At 39.0% G+C, this 27,928-nt stretch overlaps 1 protein-coding gene across 5 annotated transcripts in view; it reads right to left on the bottom strand.

The window, feature by feature from the left end:
• The window catches only part of MED13L (mediator complex subunit 13L), a 211,577-nt gene that overhangs the window by 34,750 nt on the left and 148,899 nt on the right, over positions 1–27,928 (bottom strand). For all 5 annotated transcript variants that reach the window (XM_038187189.2, XM_027470033.3, XM_027470038.3 and 2 more), the window contains 11 exons: positions 18,740–18,885; positions 17,272–17,466; positions 16,705–16,896; positions 12,241–12,403; positions 11,305–11,409; positions 8,109–8,837; positions 6,506–6,728; positions 5,687–5,792; positions 5,149–5,273; positions 3,598–3,697; positions 286–506 (listed from right to left, as the gene is read on the bottom strand). In XM_038187189.2, coding sequence (XP_038043117.1) covers positions 286–506; positions 3,598–3,697; positions 5,149–5,273; positions 5,687–5,792; positions 6,506–6,728; positions 8,109–8,837; positions 11,305–11,409; positions 12,241–12,403; positions 16,705–16,896; positions 17,272–17,466; positions 18,740–18,885 — 2,305 coding nt within the window. The remainder of the gene's footprint in view (positions 1–285; positions 507–3,597; positions 3,698–5,148; positions 5,274–5,686; positions 5,793–6,505; positions 6,729–8,108; positions 8,838–11,304; positions 11,410–12,240; positions 12,404–16,704; positions 16,897–17,271; positions 17,467–18,739; positions 18,886–27,928) is intronic.

Genomic DNA, 27,928 nt, shown 5'->3' with positions numbered 1-27,928 from the left:
CACATACAATACTCTTTGTTTCCTAATAGCACCCAAAAACATTACAAACATAAAATTATACCTATCATATGAGAAGAAAAATGCCTACAGTTAAAATCAGAGAAACAATTAAAAGGTTTTTTACTAGAGAAGTTCTTTTTCCAACTAAAGACCAATACAAACTTTATATGGATCTCATTCACATTTGTTAAAGTAGTCTGCCAGGCACGCTACAAGTAACTTGTTTGTAAAAATCAAAACATACACAGGTGAAATGATGAGAACACCAAACGTGCAGCTTGTTACCTTAATTTCTTCAGGTTTAGGGCTACCTAATCCATCTTCCACCTCCATTTTGAACTCAGCAAGCTGTGTTGGAACCATGTTGACCATGGGACTTTCCATCATTCCCAAGGTGGTCACAGTCTCTGAACTTATTCCATCTTTATAACTCATTACCGGGGAGAAGGCAGGGTGTTGTTCTAAAGAAGGTGGTGTTGGAAACATCCTTTGGAGATCTGCCACAGCTAAATATGATGAAATAATGCACCGTTAGTCATTCAAGTACAAATTCTCACGGAAGTCCAATAAAATAAAGGAGACAACTTAGTACGAGCTCTTATTTTGTCAGCTAAAACCTCGTAAAGATTCTACAGACTTTCTACAGGTCGGATGCCAGACTCTAGACTAGAAGTTAATTCCAAGTGATGCATTTCAAAAACTCCTAGGGACACTTTCCAAACTTACTGTTCAGCAGAAACAGCAAACTGGTAGATACACAACTTTAAATATACAAATTTTAACCAAAAAAATCTTAATAGAAGAGATTAATTGACACTAATGGAAAGTTCACCCCAGCAGCTGTTACTAAGGAGATACAGAATATTTTCTTCCCTTTTTTAGAGCTGACACCGAATCCTAAAGCAGAGACTTTTGGAATTAGCGTGCACTTAGCTCCATTTTTCCACTGACATGCAGTCATTGCAGCCTCATTTGGTCCATAGCAACAAAACTCCTGACAAAAAGACAGGCTACTGTCGCTAACACAAACACGGGTGATTTTGCTTAGGAATCAGCCTGCCAGACATCCAAAAGCGTCAGTTCTCAGAGAAAGCTGCAAAATTATGATTTTGCATCCCAAGACATTAAGCCAGGAAAATCCCTAAATTTCCTCTTGCTATATTAACACACTGTAATCCTCCATCATATATTTTTAATTAAAAACAACAACAACAACAAAAACACAAAACAGAAATGCTTAATAAAATGCATTGTAGTCTGTACAAACAGAAGTCAGAACAAAATTCTGTATGTTCTGCCAGCTACATTCTTTCTCCCTCCAGCTACCAGCTTCCATATTTATTTTGCTTAAAATTCAGAACACGTGCTACCTTTTCCTTATTTGAATTAGGACAGTTATTCTCTGAACATAACAATCACTCTGGTGAATTCATTGTTAAAACACTCAAATTAGAGCAGAATAAATTCCCGCAGGTGTCTATTCTGATGTTCTGTTTTTGACAGACTAAATGCCCAATTCCTTTTCCATACCTATACATACCATCGAGCCGTAGCTGATAGGACACAAGGACATACTTGTATGCAGTCTAAGGATTATGGAAAATGTATTGATAAATATAGATCAATTTCTGACTTGGAAAACAATGAGTTGTGGAAATCAAAACTGGTGAAACAGTACAAGTCTCAAAAACTAATTGGAGAGGAAGGAAATAAGTGATGCAATTAAAATTATATATAGTTTATGAGTACATACACACAAAGAGCAAACAGTATGTTTTTGTAGGATGCTGCGACCTCAAGTTCTGTCTCCCCTCTACCTTAACAGAGCCAAAACATGAATTTTGTTCTTTTTTTGTGCACAGACCTTCTGTCTCCTATATAATTCTTAATACAAAATTAATCAATTTGAACAAGTGAAGTCCTCCCAAAATGGAGTTCTGGTGATTACGACAGTCAAAGCTGAACCCAAGTCTTGCACAACCTGAAGTAGCAAAGTAAATAACTGGCAATGCTAGTATGAAGCATAATCTTCAGGATGCCACTGGGATTAAGTACTGCCTCTGTTTTTCAAAGAGATGAGTGCTTGAGAAAGTAGAGAAAGAGGACAGGAAAGAAGGTTAAAATGCAACATGGTCTGTAGGACTTTACTATGATGTATAAGGCATTTCAGTTCCCTGCATATACTGTTATGCCTCAACAGCTGGTGTCAAGGGGAGATGGCTACACAACAGAAGTGAAGTCTATCTTATTTCATACAGCTCTATACTATATAGCTTGCTCACATTCAAGCCCCAGTTAGCAAAATTCTGCAATGCAGAGTCATAAAAAAAAGTTTAATTACAAAAAATCCCCCAACCCTATAGCAACAGGCTATCATTATTCATTTTCATATGTGTTATGCTTGAAAAAGCTTTGCATATTTAAAAAAGCTATGGATCAACTAAACCTGTCAAAATCCAATCTCTGTATACTTCAGACTTCTACATTTGAGTAAATCAGCCCAGCTTTTATGGGTCCATAAAACTCTGACTCATCTCCTTCACACTGTATTTTTTCCCCTCAATTTGTCCTCATTACCAGCTAAAGTTAATGAGAAGGCATTAAAGAATGATTTGCAGAGAGATTTGATTTCTGCTTATAGCAGCTACAAAAATCAAGTATTCTTCCTTCTCACCACAAAGTAATTTGTAATTCATAACCTGATCAGTTAGTATCACATAAAAAATTCTCACCTTCCTCCTCATACACATGCGAACACAAATACATACACACAACTCTCAGGAGAAATACCACCTACATAAATAATGCAAGAAAACCTATACATCTCAGAAAGTAAAAGTTATCATTCCCAATATTTGCTGGCACAGTCCTTACAAAAAAAGCTCTATTGTTTTAATTTGCTTAACACATTTTCAGTGTACTATTTCTAAATTTCCTACACTTCTATACCCCTTTGTATTACACGTGTAGTGCCTGCACAAGCATCACTTCTACCATGAGCATTTGTAAGAGGTTTACGACGTGTCTGAAATTAGAAGCTAGTAGTTCTATTCTGTTGTATTCTAGATTCTTCCACACCTAGATTAAATCCTGAAAGCGATTTTAGTCTGAATTCATCACATGTTGAATACAGTTTTCTATTGACAGGTTGCACCGTAACGGCCAATTGGTAAGTCACAGCTTTAAATCCTGAACAGACATGTAACAAAAGATTTGTACTTAAAAATGCATATGGTAACGGTGTAAGTGACTAAATGAGTTTAAACACCGAACTGAGGATACAGGGCTAGCTTCCAAATGAACATTTTTAACAACTCCCTTCTGTGCTTCTATTCCAAGACAACAGTGTCAGAAGCAGAGCTTCTTAAATCTCTGTAGGCACATTAAAAATGTATGTCTGTATTACCATCCGCTGTTTTCATTAAAATACACTTATCCTCTTTTAATACTGGCATCCGGCAATTACAGCACAAAATAAGCGCACTAGCTCACAGTTCTGAAAAAGTGACATTACAAACCTCCTACAAAAGAGGGAGTGTGGTCACTATAAGGAGATTCTGACTGTCAACAAAGCGGTGATCAGTTGTTGCTACTTACTTGGTGGGTAAGGTACTGCTGTTCTACCATCCTTCCCTACAGGGCGTTCCTCAGACCCTACTGCAGGCATTTTTGATGACCGAAGAGCTGGTGATACAGCCTACAAGCAGAATAATTATATACCATATTAAAAACATATGAAATATTAAAATTAAAATATTTTAAAAAGCTATTAAAAATTCTTAAAACTCTCTGAATGAGATTTCACAAAAACAGAAGAAACAAAACGGTACTTTTCTGCTCTCTCATCCTCATCCTGCCCCACTAAGGAATTTGGATTTCTTTTCCCCCCTATTTCAATATTAAATCCAAAACAAGTCTTTGAAATATTTATGTGGGTATACACATGCACAGACACATAGAAACACACAAATGTATCTGTATATACACAAATCATTATCACAAACACTGAGCTTGAAATTCATGTGACTACTCTTTCTTCCATGTTTGGATTATTCTAAAGTAATATGAAGAACTGAGGTAATACTGAGGACGTGTCACTAAGAGTAAGAATGCCATCAACAGAGACTACAGGGTACAGCCGAACACATCACAAGTTTTAAGGCAGGAAGAACATGAGGTTCACCCAAGCCAACTTCACAGAAAAACATTATTTTTTTGACAAAATATTTCTCTAGTAGATTGGTATATTAACAGTGACATCTTAAGTGCAGTTTGTGTGAAACCACAGAACAGGGAGAAATGGGAAATATAGAAATAAAGTGGTGTACTTGAAAAGTACTACCAAGAACCAGAAATTACAGTTTTAAGCCGTATTATCTATCATCAGTCAGTTTAGGATCACCTTTTGTAACAACATGGCTATTAAGCTCAAAAAAAGTAATTATTCAAGTTTCCATGAGTCTTGTGGTTGGTTTTGTTTGTTTGTTTATTTCCAGGTTATCAATGTAGATCAGCTTTTCCTTGTCTACTTCCTAATTTGTCGTCTTTGCACAGAATAAACTGCTCATAGACATACAAAGAAACATGCTTCCAAGAATCACTTAAATGAATTTGGATTTATTTTTCCTTTGTGCAGCTTCTCAAACATGGTTAAAGAACAAATCATCAGTCAATGAAACTAAAATCCTTCCCACAGCTCTCAGAAACACGAACTACTGACAAAAATCTAAAGACACTCAACTAGATCTAATGCACTCAAAAGGCAACTGCATTGCTTTTCCTAAGGAATTACTCTTACAGCCTGTCTCTGCGATGACTGTGACAGCAAGTTAGCTGATTTTCCTCACAGTATACAGGTTCTCTTCATGACCAAAAAAATGTCAGATGACACAAGCTTTGACATTACCTAACTCGTCTTCTAATATTCCCGAACTGTACACAGTGATGATTTCTCTTTTGCAGATCTCCTTAAAGGATACGTCTGTTTGCTTTCAATTATTCCTAGTTAAAAAACAAGCCTGCCCTGAAAACTGTCCCTCCTCTCTATTAAGAGATAACTGCTCCCCACTACAATTACAGCATCTTTCTTCCGATTTTTTTTCCATTTGACAGGGTTTAAATTCACAGAACACTCAATTAAAGACTTACACCAAGCTCGTCTTCATCTGAATTATCAAAGATATTATCTAGATCATGAAGTGACGGTGCCAGATCTGTCACCTGTGTAAGGCTACTAGAGCCTACTCGGCTTGCAGCATTGTCTTGCCGGGTATCTATAAAAAAGAATGGAAAAAATAGATGAAAAATAGTAGCAAACTTAAAAACCACAAAATTGCCTTTTTTTTTTGTTTGTTTGTTTTCAGTTTTACTTCTCATTCTAAACAGGGAAGCAGCAAGAATCACTGAGTTCCCTTTTCTATGATGTAGACTAGAAATAGCTTGGCAGTCAAATTTTAAGCAATGGTGATTTGGAAAGAACAAAGGCAGCTACTGTTAAACTTCAATATTTAAAAAAGTATTTATGTTGTCATAAGAAGGACAAGCAGAATCAAGCTCCATATCAGAAGCTGTCTCTAACTTTCATGTTATGGTACTGTGTTCAGTATCCTTTTTTTTTTCTTTGGGATTTTTTGTGTAGCCTTGAGTATTTTTGATTTGCAGAATGAATTAAAGAGATTTTACTCACCAGTCTTAGGTGCAGAACTGAAAATAGACATGGCATCTTTTCCATCAGGAACTGGTGTAGAATGACCTGTTGTGGGGATTTCCTTGGTTCCACTTCCATCTTCTGACTATACAAAAAATCCAAGAATTTTAATGGATATGAATTCAATCTGAATAAGAATGACTGCTGTATTATTGGCTTTCCTATGTCAAGCTAAACTCGGGGCTCTTGATTCAATGTTTTGAGAAGTACAAAACATTTTAAGAAGGAAAAAGAACACAGTTGTCTGACACCTATCTTAGTATCAGGAAAAACATGAAGTACCATAGTATATGATTTACGAAGGATTCCGCACACATCAGATAACTCTGATAGGCAGTACAGAAAGTTAGCCAACTTGATTTCTTTAGAAAACACATATAGAATTTTAAGTGCAAATTTCATTGCAGTGAGGTGATATGTCAAGCTCAAGAAAGTAAGAAAAATGTCCAGCAAATCCTTTTGTCTCTACAAGCGAATATAAGGCTTGAATTATTTTACTTCTTGGCTTAAATCTGGAACATGCTGTGGTCAAGTCGAATATACATAAAGAGTAGGCGTTCCTTGCAACAGCAGTGTTTTCATCTAGACATGGGGTCGGAGGGATGTCAGCAAATGCTGGTTCCAAAATACCACACTGAAACGAACCTTTTTCCTGTGTGCCTGAGCAAGAAAGAATCCCTCTGAGCATGCCCAGTGTAACAGGTTTGTGTCTTTCTGAGAGCTGTAGAGCAAATAGTGCACCACAGTACTATCACCCCAGAGAGAACACTAATGACAAAAACTCTGGATTTATGTTACCTTGTTCTTTTTCAAAGGATCTTTTTCTGCCCCGAGTTTGCATTTTTTATTGCCAGTGAAGCTGTACTTTATGTCACCATCTTCAAAAGTGTAAGGGTCACTAGCATCTCCCAAGCCTTCTCCTGGTTGTTGTATTAGAGGCAAGGGATCAAGATAGTTCAGTGTCTGCACTGGTTTCTGTTCTTCCAAAATTTTAAACCGTTTATTAGGTTGTGCTAAGAGCCTGGAAGTAAAAATAAACAAGCAAACAAAGTCACCATGAAACAAACCAAGCATACCTTTTGCAGCAGAGAAAAACAACAGTTCTTAAGATCTGTAGCTGTCACACACAAATACAGCCCATGTCTCGCCCCATCCTTTTTGATATAGCAGGAATACATGTTTTCTCTAATAAAGGATGCATTTGCCTACATTTAGTATCAAACACTCCACTGTAATAAGAACTTATACTTGGACAATGAGAAAAGAGTGAAACTTGTTACTAAATCAATATTCTTTGAAGTACATACATATAACCTTTTCAGCCTAGCAAGTTTTTATCAAAGTAATTATCAGTAATTATCAAAATCAATGTTGTCATAACTAAAAAAGTGTTCTTTAATTAATTCTAGCTTAGTCATTTTCATTAACTACTCTTTGCTGCATTTCTTCCACGCATTGTCAGAATGCAAAACTCATTTTTAAGCCTGCATGTAATTAATTCAGACACTCAGGCTACAGTTGATATGAAATATCTTTGCATAAAAGGAAACACAAGCTGAAAATTCTGTAACATTAGGTAGCTCACATTCCATACTGAAGGAGACACTATTAGAAGCTGCAGCATTTCTAAGAGATCACATTTACTAATTTCTTTGTAGACAAGGCAGAGTCTGACAGTGTTTGCAGTTTCAACACCACAGAGGCTGAACCAAACAGTAAAGGACCTATCTTGGCTTCACAGTACTGATGCCATTACAAAAAAGCAGGCTCATTCCATAATAAAGAATCAGCTATTACTTCTAGAAAGCGTGGGGTACAGTGCAATTTTAAAACCACACAATTGGAGAAACCGCACTGAAGTGCCTCTCCAGTGCCATAAACAGCGCCTCACTAGCTGAAACCAAACACGTATGTTGCTGTAAAGTTGCAGAACTGAGCACAGATTTTGTTTTTATAAGCTTATTAAATTGCTTCCAATTGCTCAATTATTTTGATATAGGTTACAAAAAAGATTCATCAGTTGTTCCAATGTCCAACAGAAGGCTAGATATGAAAAAACAACGCGTATTACAGCAGCACAATTCTACTTGAGTATTCAATGTTGACTCCAGCACACGTTGCCTATGATGCTACAGTGAAGCCTTCTACCTGTTGCAGAATTTTTATTTGGCCGCAAAGAAATTAGATGAGAAAACTGCTATTAAAAATCTCTTTTCATTGGTTATTTTCCTACCAAATATCCCTGTCACACAAAATTACCAGGGAGAGGTCCCACCTTCTACACCCTCCTTGTCCCTATGCTTTTGGTATCAAAAGTGAATTGCATGCTTACAACCGAAAGCAGAGTTTCATCGTTGTTTAATACAATAAAACCAGCATTCAGATCAATTTTCACTCTTACCTTTTCAGTGCAGTGCTGTCCGAGTTAACTTCCATCTTGGAATCATACCTCTCACATGGAAGATCCGGTGGCCTGAATTCTGGATCATCACTCGGGGGGACGCTATAGGTCCTCCACATATCTAGTGACTCATTGTTCTGAATTAACCCACAATATAATGCTGTCTCACTGACCTCTGCCATCAGAGGTAACCTCGGTCCAACAAGAACTGTCCTATCTTCTAAGCTGGGCAACGGCTGGAGCTCCAGCCCACTGCCGTAGAGTGCTGGGTTTACAGGTACGGAAGGAGGGTCCAGGTTCTCTGCTTCCTGACCTCTTGGCTGGGGACTAAGTGTGGGAGGCAGAGGGGAAGTAGGGGAATGGGGTGAATCCATAGGATTCATATTAATTTGCTTGCTTGGATTTCTAGCAGGTATAGATAGCGGCTTCTCGTATTTTCTGGAATTAGGGACTTCTAAAGAGGGATCCATTCCTGCTAATCCCAGTTTCTGCCCTGACGTGTCCTGCTCCATGCACAGCTCTTCAGTCACAGAGGGCCGATGGTGAAATGGCATCATAGGCCTTTTTTGCAGTTTATCTCCTTTTTCCTGTCTTTCTGTTGTTTTGTGCTTTGAAGAGGCAGGAGGTGGCAACGACGAAGATGACGATGTTCCCACACTGAATCCTGGCTGATTTATCGTTGGGGGACGGCTGGAACCAGCAGCACAACGCTGTTTGAAAACCTTGTGCCTGGAAACAGAGACAAAAACAATTCAGTTGATGGTTTATAAAGTTATGTAATCTAACGGGATAAAAAAAAGGATAGAATCAAGAATCTGAATCTATTCCTGATAATTTAACAGGTTCTGGAAAAGTCATGTGATCTGTACCAGGCTGTTCAACTCAACTTGGCTGCAGCATCTCTGACCTATAAAAGAATGAGAATGACAGTCTCCAGAAAGTAGGATTTGAAGCAAAGAGGATTTAAGGTTTACAAAAGCTCAGTACTGCTCAGATCAGCAGGTAATGAGAAAAATAAAATAAAAATCAGGCTACTGTTTTCATTACCCTAAAGAAAGATAGCCTTTCAATAAAATAACTGCTGTGGAACTATACCACTGCTCTTATACTCTGCTGAGCATCTGTTACTAAAGATACAGATCTGAATTGTTTTAGTCCACAGAGGCAATACAGAGCAGAGTACTTTCATGTCAGTTTCCTCCAGGTCAGGTTAAATAAGTATAACTAGTTAAAAAAAAAAATAATAAATATATATATACACACACACATATATGAAGGAAACATAAATCACTCCATCCCTATTTTTGTTTATAAACTACAATATCTATTAAAGAAAAAAAAACTTCAAAACATGTAATATGCTTCTTATTCACAAAGATGAGATAAACTACATTTTTTCAAATAAGTTAGATTAATAGACTGAAGAAAACCCATTCTGCTTTTATGACTTAGTTATGAAAACATCCAGGTTTTATAGTACACAGTGGCTGTCAAATGGTACAAAGCACATCTACTTGTACTACGTCTTCTTCCTGTTTCCTCAGATTGTTATCTATGTTGTGTGGTATTGTCCTGACTTTATTTGTGTTTGTTTTCTTTGTGTTATCAGGAAATGTTACAAGTTCTCTGTGCCATAGGTGGTCCTTAGATGCAATCACCCATAATGCAGACCTAATGCCCTAGTAACTGAAGATTTGCCTTAAGCACGTGCTTACAGCATTTCCTTGAGCTGATTTCTCTATCATTTGCCACATGAATGTAACCCCAGAACTCAATGACCCCAGAAATTTTTTTTAGATACTCTTGTTATTCTATACACAAAGCTGGTCAACAGAAGATTGCATTTGCTGCTATCTGACAACACTTTATGACTCCATATTTAAGATCACATCTTCATATTTATGCTTGCATTTATACAGTACATGGGCACATATGACTAAACGATTATATTCATATGACCATAGCTGTCCAGCTTCTGCAGCCGTACAGAGAACTGCATGGCACACTTTTACTGCTGTTTGAAATCAGGTTCCTCCTTCACTTCAAACATAATGTTTAAATTTCCCTGTTGCTGTATTTACTACCTTCAGCATGATGTAGTCATCAGCGGAGGTGTTAAGAAACTGTGTGAAATGCAGCTGAACCTATCTATAGATTCAGGCTTCCATTACTGGTTCCCCAAGCTTTCCAGGGAAGTCTGGACTTCAGTTTTCTACCGAAAACACTCGGTATCTCAACAAAACATTTATCTATTCCACATTCTTAAGCATATATACAGCCAATAATAATCAAGAGTAAAGAGCAAGGCTGCAGAAGAGCAACGCTTTCATTTAGAATACATCACAGTCCGTCCAGACTGAACGCTCTGCCCTCTGCATGACACACAGTTCCACTGCATCCCTTTATCTCTTCTTCTAAATACACAAAGAAGAACCTGCTTCATGAGAAGTCAAACACAAAAAGTACAAGGACACAATCATGCTTCATTTCATTTTGTACAATGGAAATTTCTAAACAACAACTCTTCAGAGATCCAGAGAATGCTATATTCCTCAATTTCTCTGACAGCCAAATCTATACTTAAAGCTCTACAGAGACTGCTGTGGCAGGTAACACATTTAAAGATTTGGTGAGACAATACATTAATTTCAATATCACTAACTACAGCACTATTCTCAAGCTTGCCCTGCTATTAAAAGAAAAACAGTAACAATAACAACAACAAAACAGCTATGCCTAAAACAGCCAAAAAGAAGAGAATCATTTCAGCCACATCACTAGCCACTGTATTGACTGTAATTCCAGTGTAGATCCTTCTTGTAGTAGAAAAACAAACAAAACCAAAAAAACAAACAAATCAAACAACCAGATACCAAAGGATTTAATCAGCATGGCAGGATCAGCGTTTCTATTTGAAAAGCCTGAAGGATGAGCTCATTACAAATGAGAAATGTGTGAGTGATTCTAGTCCCCACTCTTTAGTCTGGGATCATTTTTCCACTTAAAGTGGAAAGTGCGGCAAGTGGACAATGACAAGAGATGCTTATTAATCACCTGAATGTGATTGATGTGCACAGTTTTGATATTAGTTTCCTCATTTCGGAGCTAAAACATAACTCACTTTGAAAAGCACGCCGCTGTTTGAATCGAACATGCTCTTTCAATATGAGAAATGCTTACTGTCTTCGAAGCTCACCTGGAACAAGAACAACTGACTCTTTGGACTGGATCCACAAAATCCCAAGAAACAGTATTGTTAGGAACTTCCTCTTCCAAATTTGCAGTTGTAATTTGACTCCTCCTGAAGAATAAACAATTTTAGTAATCATCACCTTGTGTAAAACAGAACTTAAAGAATACACATGCATAAATTCACGTTAGCCTCAAATAAATTACTTTATTCTACTTCACCTTTGAAATAGAATTGCATATTTAACAGTAATTCCCTCTGGTACACCTAGAAACTCACAGTTTGATTTGTATGGGAGGATGTTACCAGCTCTAAAACAGATAGTTTTGTCTGGAGTTTGAACACAAGAAACAAGGGCCAAGCAATTTAAACTGCATCTGAAAATTCTTCTGACGTATCCAATGAGTAAATTGTACAGAAATACTGAAAAAATAAGGATTTTTAGGGCACATCATGCCATGAATAGACTTTAAAATTCAAGGCATACAATACTAACAGAAATACTTTACCATATCCTTATTGATTGGAATTTTAGTCCAGCATATGTAATGTAATGCTTCACAAATATTGCCCATAGGGTTCTAAATATCAAACGTATATTCTTTGTTCTTCATTACTTGTAGTCTAGGAACTAAAACTGGAGCAAGACACTGCAATCGTTAAAACTGAAAATAGTCTAGCTGAAGGCACCTACTATAGATTTTTAACCTCAAAGCCTATCGCAATTAACATATGCAAGTGCAAACACAATGTTAATAGTGTTAGGAGTTTTCAGCTGAATGCAGTAACAAATTTTCTTTGATAATGCTGTTCTGCATCATTAGCTTTGATTAGTGTCAAAAAAACTCTGTCAGAATAGCATTATCTAAGGCACAATTATTAACGTTTCAACTACATATTATGTGTTATTAATAATAAAAAATATCAGGAGTGCTGCCTTACTTGGACTGTGACCTGTTGAGGATGCATTCCTTCCAGACACGGTGAACCATATGATTGTGAAATTTTGGAGTAATCTTGCTTGATTTCTTTGGACTGTGTACACTGACTGTCCCCTCCTGTACAGCTGAATGGCTGATACTGCTCTGAGAACATCCACTTTCTCCTGGAATATAAATTAAGAATTAATGTTAGAGCATAATTTATGTATACTATTTGAAAGCAAGAACCAGTTGTTTATACTCAAGATAAAACCTCAATGAAGAAATGAATGGAATACTGTGACACTATTTCTTTAAGTTATGCTTGAATTGGTATATCAGAATCAAAACTTGCTTCAGTAAAACCTTACAATTTGAATGTGTACATTACAGAAATTGTTCAACAACTGATTAGTATACACTAGCAACGTAATATGTGAGATTCTCAATAATACTGCATGATTATTGAAGAGATAACAAGTGAAAATATAACTCCAACAGTTAATAACCTGAAATTTCCAATTTACATTCCACACTTCATTTCTTTCTGTCTGTGATGCAGAAACTTTATCAGTTATTGATAAATAAGCAGATGTTTCTTTCTCTACTATGAAATGTTTTTGTTCATATTAATGGAAGTCTACTACAGTCATCCTTAAAAACCCAAACTGGAACAGCAGAGGGAGCTTTAGGCTCATTTGGCCTGGCAGCTGAGTAACGCTGTATTCTGTGCTCTGGTTGGAAAACTAAGTAAGGATATGCCGCATTTTAACAAGGTCAAATCAGTGTACAGAACACTTTGTCCTTCTGCCTGACTCAAATTAAAAGCCTTAAGAATGAAACGCTGAAAGTATTCACTGCCATACATCACTGCATCTAACAAGGCAGTTCTGCTGATTTCCACTAGGTCACTTTTTAAAATACACCTTTTAAAATTGCACACAAGCTGCCTAACTCTCTATCTTCTCTCATTCTTCACGCTTACAGTTATTTCCTCCAGTCGGAACTTTCCTGCTTCTCTTTTGGCAAAGAATTCTAATAAAAAGGAGGCAGTCTGAAACACGTTCCCAGACATGCTGAGGCCAGAAGCTCTGACAATTTGTTTCACTGGCTTTCAAATGTTTTACTTTGTTTATGACCATGACATATTGGTAACAAACAGCGCACACACATACACATTGTGTAAGTTAACAGCAGGAGAGGTAGAAGTGGTGGTTAGGAAAAAATAGTGCAATGGACAGGGGGAGATAAGAGGTAAGGGAGGATAACTAATGGGCTACCAGAGCTTTGAAATTACATTTGAATGCATTAACTATTGCTTTCCAAAATTCTGTAGTATGTTTATACACACAGTGCAGCTAGATGTGCCATAGGACGAAATGGCACTTCACAGCAGACACAAACGTTTCATTCTCATACTCTGACACTAATTTCTAGCCCTGAAAATCACTGACCAAGATACGGGAACACAAATGGACATCCAAATAACTGTCATATAATGGTGTAAATAAAACAGGAGGCAAACAGCCACTCACCAGTGGTCACTGGGTAATCCCACTGCTGCACCCTGTTCCTACACGTGAAAAAATCCCATTCCCTAGTTTCAGTGGCAAATTGTTTTGTTCCATACTTTAGACCCAATCATATAAAGTACGCTTGGTAGAGCATACTGCAGAGATACTGAAGTCTATCCCATTTCATCCCTGATCAAATATTGAATTGAAAAAAGGAAAAAGAAAAAAAAAAAAGAAACAACCCCTGCACCTCTCTGCTAATGGTAGTTTCCCAACAGCCAATTTATTCTAACACTTAATTATCCTTACTCAGAGAAAGTTTTTCCCCATATTTAACCTAGATTTGCTTTGCTCTAGTTTAGATTCATTACTTACTGGTTGCAGAGAAAAGATTAGTCTTTTTCCCTTTTATGTCTCTGAAGACTGTTTCACTGTCTCTCCTTCAAATTTCTCTTCTCTAGACTAAACAACCTCAATTCTTTCCATCTTTCCCTGTGGGCCCTGTTTGCAAAATCTATAACCATTCGTACTGCGCTTTTCTGGACTCCATCCAGTGTGTCCACATCTTTGTTTAATAATGATGCTCAAAACTGGACACGGAACTACAACCACATTTTTACCAGTCCAGGGCAGAACTGAAGGATTATTCATGTGCCTCAGATTAACCCAGTTTATGTATCCCATTTACCAATTCCAAACAGCATGCCATATTTTTCCAATCCATTTCTCCAATTTGTTAAGGTCTTTTAAAATCATAAATGATACAATATAATGGAATCCTTTCGTTATTCACTGGGGAGGCACCAGTTTCATATCGCCCTCCTAAACAACAGCAGAGAACTGACAGAAATTGCAGGTGCCAGATCGAATGGTCTGAACATTTTTTAGATGTTAATAGCTTTTAAGCATTGAACTCGCTTGTGATATATGAATTTCTTAGGGATCTGAAAAATTTAAAAATACAATGGCAATTTTGCACATTTTAATCTGCATCAGATACTTTAACAATCCCTAGATTATTTAGAAGTAGATTGTCTTGCTTCAGTTACTAATAAAGTAACTTGCTTTTTGCTTATTTAAACTATCAATTGCCTTGAAAAATACTATTCAAGGTGAGTTTATATCTCAGATTCTACTTGAGTAGAATTATTAGCAGTAGATACTCTGTATTTTTTTTTATTGTATTCACTCACAAGCACTGTTCATGGACAAGTACTTCCATGGCAGTGGAGATGATGATGATTTTCTTGGGTTTTGCATCGAGATTGATCTTCTTCATCTGACAGAGGCATCTATTAAGTACTAAGCCAGCCCAGTAGTTCCCTACACCTCCATGAGGGTATTGAAAGGATTCCTCAGCCCCATCTGGGAGCTTACTCTCCCAGAAACTTGTAGGAACTTCATGTCTCTTGCTCTGTCATGGCAGACACTAATCAACAAGTTCAAAAAAGTGTATTTAGTGTTTTGCAACTGCTTCAAATACTTTCAATAATAAAGTTTAAATGCATTATTCCGCTCATGTACTTTGGGCAGCATGAACAGATGCTCCTTGACAGATGTGTATTGAAGATTCCACTGCAATGAAGGCTGAAATGTTTCTGAGAGGCCTCTGGCAGAAGGCTGTCCAGTGGGGAGTGGTCTCTAACGATTTTGCTAACTGAGACAATCTGAGAACTGAGAACTCTATTCTGAAAAATTTTCATTTGCAAAGCATAAAACATGCCAGTGCTTGTGAAATCATTATTAAGAAAAGTTACAAGGCAATTGCAAGAAAGCTGGGGGAGGAATGTGGATAAATAATACCTGCTGCGGAGAGCAGAGAGGATACAGCCAGTGGTACCCGTTGAAAGGAGACGAGGCAGTGGGCACAAATTGAAATACAGGAAATTGCATTTAAACATGAGAAATAACTTTTTCTTGTGAAAGCAGTCAGCTATTGAAACAGGCTGTCCAGAGAGGCTGTGAAGTGTCTGACATTGAAGATACTCAAAACCTAAGTGGATGATGTCCTGAGCAGCCTGCTCTGCCTGGCCCTGCCTTCTGCAGGCAGACTGGATGAGATATCTCCAGACGTCATTTCCCACCTCAACTATTTTGTGATTCTGTTATTAATTGGTAGGTTCATAAAAAGCATGTTCAGAAGACAATCTATACAGAAAAAAAATAGCTGTAAACATGCCTTGAAAACATTTTTTTGAACAAAAGCCAGTTTATTTTTTTCCCGTATCAGATAGTCCCGTTTTTTCTTTTACTTCTTCATCTTAGATGTCTGCACACAAGCATACATTTTACTCCTCTATTCCAAAGTCCTTGTTTGCACACAAATGTATGACTCCTCTGTTCCTTAGTACTCACTTGAAACTGCAATCCTGAATTTGTTGCAGTATAACTACCTAACAACAACTAATGTGAAGATCTCATCTGTACCCTGGCTGACAACAGACTGTATATATATTTATTTTCATTTCTGAGGAGCAAGAGGATATATTTATTTATTTCTAAGAAGTGAAATACTAAGGATCTAGCACCCTACCTACCAAATATTTGGATAGCTTCCAAGATTACAACTACTATGGATCCAATCGCTTGCAAGGGGCATACTCCACCCAGACAAAATAGGTATAACGCAAGTATAATGCAGCACTATGTGTGCCACTTGCAGATGATGCAAGTCCATATCTGACCACATTTGGGAAGCCCAGCTCTCTGTCACCAGTTCCAGAGACCTGCGCATTTCTTTTGACTGGCCCCTAATTAAAACCCAACTGTCGTGGGTAGCTAGTATTTGCAAATTTTTATTCCACCAACACAAATAACTAGTTAAATGCTCTATTTCTAGCTCTGTACAAAATGAGCTACATATTCCTGTACGTTCACTACACCCTTGTACAACAATGAATCAACACTCTCCTCCCACCATGAGCTACACAAAAATGGAAGAATGACTGCAGCCTGCTGGGTGTATTGCTTACCCATAACAGCCTGCTCTGGAGAAGTGGGTGGAGTGAGTGGCATCCCACAGGTACTAGCAGGATCTTTCATGCTTCCAAGTCCCTGCTGTCCCACATTTATATGGCCTCCAGTATTGGCAGCATTCTGTGACACAGGAATGTCACTCTGGGAGATGAGAACAAAGGCTGAAGGATACACCATCCTTACACCACCTAGAAAGAAATGGAAGAACAAAAGTCTTAAACATACCATATAATATTCAGCAGCCCTAGTCTCTTCTACTTGTTTTCAATGTCAATTAGACAAAACTTATCTGAAATACAAAGAGCTAACAAAATTCACATACTAATAAACATTCAGCCCTCTACAACCAGTACAGGGATGAAACAAGTAGCTTGATAATGTGAATAATAGCATGTGGGATACAGGGAGTAAAGAAGCTTGAGGCAAGATAACTAGTCAGATGTTCCAGTGTCAAGAGAGCTACAAGAGAAGATAGGAAAATTATAATAGCTGTTTCTGATTAATTAGATTTTTTTTAAGCATGTGGAAGAAGAAAATCCTTCAGGCAGAATACTGAAACTTACCAACAATGACTTCAACTGCCACAGGGAAATCGTTGTCATATCCCAGCTCTTCTTCCTCTTTCATCCCTTCTTTTTTCTTCAGCACCATAGGGTAAAAATACTGCCATTCCTCCATCAGCTTACGCGTTGCTGGGTCTGACATCTTATATGACTGGCCCGTGAGTGTACCATTCAAACCATAAGGACTCACCAAAACTGCAAAATAAGAAACAGTAGTGTCTACAGTATGTGTATTCCAATAATATCAGGCATTCTGTGCCTAGCTTGACTCACTATTCCATTTGTGTGCTGATTTAAGGAGCTGTCTTCGGGGAAAAGCCACTGCAAAATCAGGTAAGGGCATGGATTTAAAGCTTCATGTCACTGCATTAGCAAACTTACTGAGCTAAAAAACTTTTTTTTTTTTTTTTCAGTTTAGACTAATGATATCAACACTAAAGTTATCGAGTGTACTGGAATGATACTCACCATGGCAAAGGTATGGCCATATACAGCAATAATGGGAGACAGATACTCAACAACAGGGTTTTGTTTTTTTTTTTTTTTACCAGAACACATGGTACTAGGGCCTTCTCAGCATTAAAAAGGATAGAAACAGTACCTGAAGAATACTACAGCCATGACAAAAAGGGAAAACTAGTTGCTCTATGACAGATACTTCTATTCAGACTCAGTTTTGCTTTTAGTCGTATTTGATTTGAGAGACTAATCAACTTAGCTCACTGAAATAAAATCTTAAATGATTTAAGTGTCTACACTTCTGCCAAAACTTCACATTTTGTAATGAAACATTTTTCAACAAAATTTCTATAAGCACTCATTTTCTAATCTCTGGGTGTTTCTTTAATGTTTAACTTTATAAAGATCTCTTGCTTTGATTACTTTGAAATTACAATTTCAGACTGTAATAACAGTATAACTCAATGACTGAATTATTCTAAACTTGGGGGGTAGAGATTTGCACTGCAATTGCATCATGATTTTAAGAAGCTGTAACTTAGTTCTGTAAAACCCTGATTTCTTACACTGGCAAATATATAATCAGACTTTTCATTCTTTCTGATGTACCTTCAACCCTCAATATTTGTATCCCTGCAGTATTAAAGTCATGGGTTTGAACCCACTGACCTAGACACCATGCAAGAAAATTGAATCAATGCACTCGTGTTTTAAAATAATAAGTCCTTTAACAAAAAATATACACTTCTTTTTATTTACTATATATGCATACTTTCAGAAAACATATTAATGAACAGAAAGCTCTGGAAAATTTGCAGACAATTTATGGCTAGCTATAGTTTTGAGGTCCCAACAACATTTTGCCTCATGTCCACAATTTCCTGAAAAGAAATTTAAGCTATTTGAAGAATTCCTTAATCTTATTTTAATTCATCTCTGAAGATAACATCACCAGGAGTCACACAGCAGTGAGGATAAGCACATGACGTTCCCAAACTACCTCCCTTACCTTGGAATGGCGATGGTGAGGACTGGGCCATATGGATATGCTCCTCGTTGATCAGGTAGATTGGCTGGTGTTGAGCAATCTCCACACTGGTGCACACATTGCTTTCCCCATGAAGAAAGAATGTGAAGGCACATGACAAATGTTCACTGGAGATGTGGGGAGACAAAAAAAGAAACAAATGTAATTAGCATGTTAATGAATTCACAGGAGTGATTTCATAGCCTCAGAGGCCAAACTGGCTCAAAATACACTCTTAGGGTTTGTCACTTGTGGCTACTGAGTGCAGTGTCAAGGACTGACTGATGACCTTGTGCAACAGAACGACCTCTCCCTGGACAGCAATTTAACAGTGCTGGCACCTCTCTCAAAGATGCGTTTTCCAGGCTGGTTCGGTTAATAAGATCATTACATACAAACAGGCCCTTAACCAGGATTTAAGAGGTAAAAATAAGGGTCTTCAGAAAGAAAAGGCAGTTCTTCAAAATTAACTCTGAAACTGATTCTAGCTGAACAAGAATAGGGAAGGAACAGGAAGATGTTTGTACAACACCTCATGAGAACCTCCATTAGAGGAAATAAAAGCATTTGTTACAAGAAGCTGGCAATGGTCTAAAATGAACAACGGATCAGCTACTGATGATGAAATTTGATTTAAAGTGAATGCTATTTAAGCCTTTCCTACTTAATTCCACCCATTAAGTAACTCCCATCATTGCCAACTATTTACCTAAATATCCCTTGCAACAAAGTCACAAGAAAAAAAAAAAAACGCACAACTGTGTTTCATGCTTTTTTATCATTGTGATCAGTGAAAAATGTACAAAGCTGCAGTGGTAATGATGCGGTGACTTTTTGGTCCGATACAATAGCTGCGCGTAGTTTTATAGCTGCTGGCTTTGGAATGGGACCAGCCATCATTTTCAAGCCACCTCTTAACTACCTTGACCAAAACGGATTAATGCAGGCAACTGCATTTAATACGACAACTGCTCAACTACTGCTTCTTTCTGAACAAAGCACTGATGGGCTGGAACAGGAGGCTGTTTGCATCTCACTAAATCCCGGTATGACTCCACACATCGTGTAGAACAAGTTTTCATCCCACAGCACAAGTTAGCCATCTGTAAGCCTCAGACATTTCCAGAGGAAAACAGAAAATGGTCAGCTGAGAAAATCTGGAGGGAAAATGTCCGTTAAGTGAAAGAGAGCAGCGAGACTTCCTTGGTGCTACCATTCTGTACCCAGAGGCACTTTGTGGCATTTATTTAATACTATGAAATAAAAGGGTTTTGTAGATTTCCATTTTCACAAAGAAAAGAAATTTCAAGTTACAGGGAACAAAGGGGCCCAGGTATTCCTACCCGCCCATCTTTCTTGCCCCACATTAAAGGAAAAAGCAACAAACAGGAATGGACTGTGTGCATCCAAGAAACACAAAAATAAAAGACCAACTATACCATCGAAACCCATTACTTCCCTGACATAGGACAATAGCCTTGAATGTAAAGAAGATCATACTAAATACAAAAGGCTGAGAAATCTGGTGTAAGATCAAGCGGGAGGATAATCTCTGCAATGAGTTCTGCGTGCAGCAGGTCAGCCTCTCTAAAGGAGAGAGCAAAGCTATTTGTAAAGGAGTCATTTTCAACTCCTGTCTTTAGGATATTAGACAGAAATCCTCCTGATTCTGCAAGCGTCCTACAGTGTTTGCCTGTGAAAGTCTTGCTTGTCTTCTATTGAACTGCAGGAAAAATAGCCTTCTGGGACCACACAGGGACCCTTTCAAGCCTCTTGCAAAGAGGTCTGGCATGAACAAATCACGTGCCGTCTTATGCAACAGTCACAACCGACCATAAACACTGTCAGAATCAGAAATAGACAAAAGCAGAGTTTGAGAGACAAAAGATTCGTTTGTTTTTCCAGGGAAGGGAATACGTCTCACTATTTTTTTCAGAGAATCAGCTAACACTGAAATTAATGATTAAGTTCAGAAAATGAAATAGCTCCAGATTAAAAAAAAAAAAAGAACATACAACTAATTACAGACCAAAAAAATATGCAAATACAGTACTAGGTCCGGTTTTGTTTCCTGAAATCATGGCACATCACAGAAGAACCACACTAGCGTGGCCAGCAGCACACACTGGAGCAGGGAAGGATGGAGCACGGCCAGCACGAGACACGCACAGAGCATACACGTCGAGCACAGAACCCGCCAGGCACGGCTGCACCCCACTGCCCTTCCTGCTCCTCTTCCTCAGCCTTTCTTCCTCCTCCTGGGGTGGCCCCCAGCACCCACAGGAATGCTATGCTCCCTCCGGTGCCAGCATCGGTGCCACAAGATCAGCTTTCAAGACAAAAATTGTAAAGATCAAGGCCTGGGGACTTCCTGCACTCCCAACAAGCTTCTGGCAGATGCTGAGTAGAATATTTACTTGAGTAACAAATAGGAATTTTATTTCAAGAAAATAGTGTCAGCGCCCGGTGATGTATTCCGCTTAGGCACGTCCACCCCAGCCTGCTGACATTCCTGACTTTAGTACATTTCACACAATTCCTTAAATACCAGGCTGCAGAAATCACCCTGACTGCAGACAGAACACATGGCTGGATGAAATTCATGTAGCAAATTTACCAACAGCCAGATTTCGCAGGCAGACCGAGCTCTCAGACTCTGCTTTTCGGAACCACCTTGGCATACACCAAGACCTACATACTTCAACCTAAAGCTCTAAAACCCACACGTTCCAGTCCTCGCTAGAGCCCTCCAACCACATTTTCTCCATGCCCTGTGCTGCTGACCAACCTACTGCTCTCCTAGGGCTAAGGAAGGTGCCGTACAACAGCTCCACACAGGGTACATCAGGCTGGAGATCTGAAGATGCTCAGCACCATGTTCAGACCGATTTTCTTTTTGAAATTTAAATGCATTCAGAAACAGAAGCTGTCAGGCTTTGGAATCCCACTCCACAATCTCTACAGATTCATAAACCTACCTGTTTCTGTGCCTTCTCTTATCTCTCTGCCATTTGAAGTTATCACAAAGCACCAAGAGGCCTGTGAAATGGCTTCCAGGCCATCTCCCCTGTTCTCTGAAGTCTGCTGCGCCACCTTGAGCTGCCAGTTCATAGCGGCTCAGAACCAGCACAGTAACAGAAGCACTACCACGTTTCAACAGCTGCGTTACACGCTCTCTCTGCACAGATTAAAGGATTGCGCAGGGAACGAGACCAGCTTTACAATCACGCTTTTGAGCTCGTATTGCTATGCAAATGAAAGGAAAAAGGGCCAAAGCGTCCTCAGGTGGAAGGGTGACAGTGAGCAAACTGCCAGGCAGCGCAGCGTGCCACACGGCCCCTGGGAGCTCCCCATCAGGAATCAGGAGGCCCAAGCATCTGATGGATTTAAAAATGTTGGGAGCATTCAAAATTATTTAAGCCTCGGGTGTAGTACGAAGTGGAAATGCTTAGTGATACTTTTATGACCTTACACTTCATATATTCGTGATAAAGACTTCAGCTGGATTTACTCAGCCTGCTACCGTTTAGGGTTTAAGGTTTTTAATTCCTTCCTTTCCTTTTTTTTCTTTTGTCCAGGCATACGAACAGTGCCACCAGAGCCAGTGGTAGTTGCAGTCACAAAACTTCAATACAGATTTTCGTAGGACCTATTCTTTTACCCTCTTTTATAAAAATTGAAAGCATCTTAAAGGAATGCAAATCTATACAGTACCTCTGCTATGCCACTCAGGACTCATCATCCCCTTTTCACAGGTGTTTTTTCCAAAAACCTCTCTTTCCCTGAGAGGTGACTGACAGCTGCCGCAGCTGTGATGTCACATTCCCAAACAGAATATTTTGTGTTATTTCCAGCTGTAGCTGCATTCAGGCCAAGCTCTAAGAATGCTGAGCACTGTGGTCTTGAGCCAGCAAATTCTTCAGCATATACTTTAAGGACTATTTCCAATCTATTTGCTGAAAGAGACTTATTTACTAAAATTAAAGTCATTACTTAAGTAAAAGGCTTCTATTAATAGAAATATAAAGAAAAAAATCACACCGCAATTCCACAGTGACAAATATTGCATGTCATTTCACTTAATTGAACTTTGAATCTGTTCTTTGTGTAGGAAACTAATCCTACTATGCTTTAATAGCAAGGAAATCGATGAGGAAAACCCCAAAAAGAAATAGCAATGTTATCTTTTTTTTTTTTTTTATTGTAACACAAGCAAACATCTGTGTCCTCCTCCTAAGTGTTACAGGTACTTTTGTTTTCTCCTCTATTAGCCATACAAAGCAAACAAGATTTATCACAGAAAATCCTTTCAATAAAGACTATTTTCATTTATCAGACCTTCAGTTTGGCACCTCATCACCTGCAACTGGCAATAACTGTCTTTCAGATACTTCCTCTGGGATCTCCATTCCCTTAAATAACTTCTGAGATACCTAAAAGGTACCTAAATCTCTTTTTAATGTAACATTTAGGACTTCCCATAATCTTTCTGAACACCATTCCCTCCGTTACTATAAATGACTTAAAGGAAATACATGAGTTTAAATTTACGTATATATAAAAATCAGATGAGAACTATGAAAACATGATGAGGTTTATACTACACAACATTGGCAGAGAAAGGAGAACATCTGATGGATTTATTATCTTACTTTTCCCATATGTAGTAGGTTTATATAAATACCTGACGGAAAATGAGCTAGTCTGCATTCAAATTTTAAAGGGCTTATTTCCCTACAACTAATCTCAATGAAAAAAAAATGCTGAAGGATTGCATTTTGTAACTGAGCTCTGAATGCATGTACAAAATGAGAACATGCACACGTGGATTATATGAAGCACTTTGACAAATGTTATTCTCTCTTACTCTAAATTAAGACTGTATGTATTACGTGTTCTAAAACCCTCTCATCACCGGTACAGTTGTTGAAATGGTTGTTTATCATCATAAATATAACCCCCGTCTTGGGTACACTTTTGCTCTCTTGGAGCACACCTCAAAACTTCCCTTCCTCACACAGGCACCAGAACATTGAGCTCAAGCTGCCAGGCTGCTGGCTGTCATGTTTCTCTCCTTTAGTTTGCAAGCTATTGTCAGTAAAGCCACTGACTGCTTTAATAATTTTTGGGTTGTTGTTTAATGAAGAAAAATCTCTATTGCTGTTCTAGTTCCCCTCAAAATTAGGGTTGGGATCTGAAAGTCCCCAAATCACAGTTACCCCAAAACAGCTTTATTAACAAGCTTGATCTAAAAAGAGGCAGCAGTAAGCTGTGAGCATTAGCCTCATTTGTATGATGGTGTGTTTTCCTAATCACTTGGTTGATGCGGTATACAAAAAAGAGCACATGAAAAGGCTTGGCACCAACTGGGAACATAAGAGCAAGAACATAATGATGGTTTCCTCTGGGTTTGTCTCAAGCAGCAGGACAGCTACGAGCGGGTCACAGCGATGGTCCAGGCAGGAGATGGCAGCACCTGGACACCTACAGCCCCCAGCATGCACAAACACATGTCAGGACATCAATAGCACAGTTTGAAAATTACCTCTTTTTAAATAATCTGGATATAAATATCACCAGTGAGGTCTGAATTTGACAAAGCTCCTCCAACTACAGATTGAATGTATTGGGAATGGAGAAGAGAGGCTTTTAATCACACCTTTCCCAGCTCCTATGCTCGTCCTTAAACGAGCAGTGGTACGCTCCCAGAGCACCCGCATCTGCAGGACACTTCTCTATGACATACAATGGTGCAATTTAGGAACTGGTGCTGCAGGGATCTGCCAAGCAGCTGTGTTGAAAGAGGAAGCTTCTCCGCACATACTGCAAGTGCAGAAGAGGACTTGCAACTGAGACTTCATCAATAGCAGCTAATTAAAAAAAAAAAAAGGCTGGGACCCATTTTCTGGCCCTTACAAGAAACAGCACAGCCAGAGGATCATACGGTTAAACCTTCCTCATCTCTCCCCCAAAGGGAGGCATTATCCACACTGATTTACTGGAACCAGCCCTTGGCCCTTGCTAGCCCCAGAACCTCTCCCAGGCTTTGCCTTGGTCGAGTGCTGGCTGCCACTGCCCGGAGCCAAGCAGGGAGCACGCAGCAATTAGGCAGGCGGGATGATTGCAGGCCCCTTCTCAAGACCAGGACCTGTCTGGTCTAATAACTGGTGTACATACAGCCTGAGAAGCAAAACATTTCTGTGCTATTTCTCATGCTCACAAGTAACCCGTAGCATCCCCTGCCTAGCAGATGGACTGCAAGCATTGGCCAGGCTGAAAGAAGACAAAGTGCATTATTCAGAGGTGCGGCTTCAGTAGCCTGCAATATACAAACATTTAAGAAACATAGTGTAATTAGTAACCATTTCTGCAGAAACCACAACAAAACCAGAATGGAAAACAGTGCTAGACATGGACAAACACGTGAGTTCTGTCAATGCAACAGCCTTGCTGCAGGTGGTCGGCAGCCCACCAGAGCCGGTGGTTCCCTGTGCTGTGGCCTCAGACGCAGCCCCTCAGCAGATAGGTGAAACAACCTAGAGCCAGCTCCTTGCTCTCCTGTGCAAGGAAAACTGACCCTGGGAGAAACCCCAGTATGTCGTCTCATATGTTGTGCTGGAATTTTTTTTAAATGTATGAGATGCGCACCCAGAAACTCAGAATAAATATAATCACCTGTAGCGTTTTTCCAGTGCGCTAGCAGTTTCACAATGCAGCAAGCATTTAGATAGCATTATCTAAACACTTTTTGTGTTAGACTTATTATCTCAACACTTCCTCAGTCATCACCGACAAAACCTCTTGGCAAGGCTATCACGCCTCACCACAGAATTGCTCTCCCTGATCCCCTCTCACAGCCTTCGGTCCTTTCCCTCCGCAGCAATGTACGTGGGGTGACACGGGTGTTTATACTTCAAATGGGTACATCAATCTGCAGCACGGCAAGGCTAACGGCGGTACGAACACCTCCACGAAGTCAAGGGGAAACTGCTGCACACTGCATTAGTGAGTGCTTGGACGAGTAATTCTATCAGAGGCTCTGCGTACGAGGTGCACTGCGGGTCTGTGCTGGAGGAAAGGGCACGTACAACATATGTAACCTTAACAGGAACACAGACAAACTGCTCTGTGATTTCTGCACTGGCTGTTTATGATCTCTTAGATTAAGATAGTCCCATGTTTGTTTTCTTTTCTTTCCCCGTGTCCTTAATAAAGATGGATGGGGCTGTACACAGAGCAGCGGCGCAGCGCTCGGCACTGTAAGAATATTGCACTGCGACAGCACTCCAGCTTCGTGGGGTTTTCCCCTGTGCAGACAGAAGACCACTGAGCTTTTGCCACACAAACTGTGGAGGGAAGAACATGTTCTGCAGCACTAGCCCCCCCCAGTTTTCCCTTAAACCTGTACAGAAATAGGCAAACTTTTACGATATAGCTATAGGTAGCTGCACACGTGTGTACCATGCAGTTTGTCAAAAATGTGCTGTTTTGATCAAAAATCTCATTATTACTATTTTGAAGATGAACTGCAGTAATTCCTCGACTGCTGATAGTTACTGAACAAGTAAATAACCCAGGCTAACACAGCACTCCTGAATAATTAGACATTAGGCTGCCTGCCCACTGTTAAGTTTTTCCTTTTGCTACACACAGGGACAAATCCTGCTTTCCATCTTGGTCAATGCCACTTGGAGCAAGAAGGAATACTGAAAGCCCCTGGATCAAGGATGAGGCTTATCCTCGCACCCCCAAGTGGAAATAAAGGACAATGACAGATGGCAAGAAAAGCCTGGTCAATATACCTGCTAATATAAAAACGAACCAGTTAAAAATCAGAGTAAGGCAGCGCTGTTTGTTCAGTTGGCACTTCAGGCCCAGTGGCACAGCTCATTCAGACCAAGCGATGTGACGTCCTGCTCTGCAGCAGCGTGCCACCTGCACATCAAACAGCAGGAAACCAAACGCTGTGGCCAAGCACAGGGAGATTTCGTGCATCTGCCTACCAACAGTTAACATTTAGGAAGCTTTAGGGTGCTGCAGGTTACAAAACACACTGTCTGCAGATAAGAAGGTGAGATAAAAAGATAGTTTCACTCTATCAGAGTGAAATAAACTTAAAAGAGATTCAGCATACTTAAAAAACAAAACAAAAAAAAATACTGATTCTTTAATTAAATCCAATTTTTATTAAATCTATTCAATGCCAAAAGAAAACGACAAAATATGCTACCAAGTAAAACTTCTGCAGTGAAATCCCAAATAATGTTCTCTTGGCAGCAGGTAGATGACAGAGGCAGCACTCCAACCTTGGACTCCCCAAATACCACGATGTACAGCTTGAGGCACCAATAATTACTGAATGCATTTTCTTTTTATTTGTGTTGCAGTTCAAAGTAGTGTTGACTTAGAACTACGGCTGTTTTCAATTATTTCAATTTGCATTATCAAAAAAATGATTCTGCAAGTTTATCACACGCATTATGAATATTAAATCACTGTGATAAGACACTGGATCCTGCCTATTTAGGAAATAAAAATTGTAGCAACCACCCTTCTATTGCAAGAAATGATATATAGTCTTTACAATCAAATCCAAAAACATACCAAAAAAAAAACAAAGGATGTTAAAGGGATATGCAAGTTAATGTTCAAATAAGAACACATTTTCACTGAAAATTCTAAGCTTCTGTAGGGAAAAAAAAAAAAAAAATAAGGAATTTGCTCTTAACAGTACCAGTCCGCCCAGTTATTTTGAAAACAAAAGCCCAGTTGGCAATAATGAATTATAGTTAACTAGAAAATTGTCAGAATGGCTGCAATCTTTCTTGCCCTAGGATACTCAAGAGAACAACATCAGGAAAAGTTGTGCATACAGTTTCTAAGATTGCTGCTATTCCCGTCCTCCTGACCTGCATTATCATCACCCTACCTTCCCTGTTTGACTCTTTCTGTTTGGACAGTTTGAAACAGACTCCATGGGAAAATTCATTTCCACGGAAGATCTCTCTTTAAAACAGGAATGCAGCCAACTCAGCACATATATCCACAGTGACACGTAATACTCATGGTAGCTGAGTAAGTTACATGTTAGGTAACATGGTATCCCGAAAAAGCACTCTTCTTGTGCTATTTCTCTTAGCTTTTTATTAAATACTACGCAGGCATAAGATC

Source organism: Anas platyrhynchos, chromosome 16 (assembly GCF_047663525.1).
Source record: "Anas platyrhynchos isolate ZD024472 breed Pekin duck chromosome 16, IASCAAS_PekinDuck_T2T, whole genome shotgun sequence".
Taxonomy (NCBI): Eukaryota; Metazoa; Chordata; class Aves; order Anseriformes; family Anatidae; genus Anas; species Anas platyrhynchos.
The sequence above is the reverse complement of the archived record's forward strand: the minus strand, read 5'-3'. Positions and strand labels throughout refer to the sequence as shown.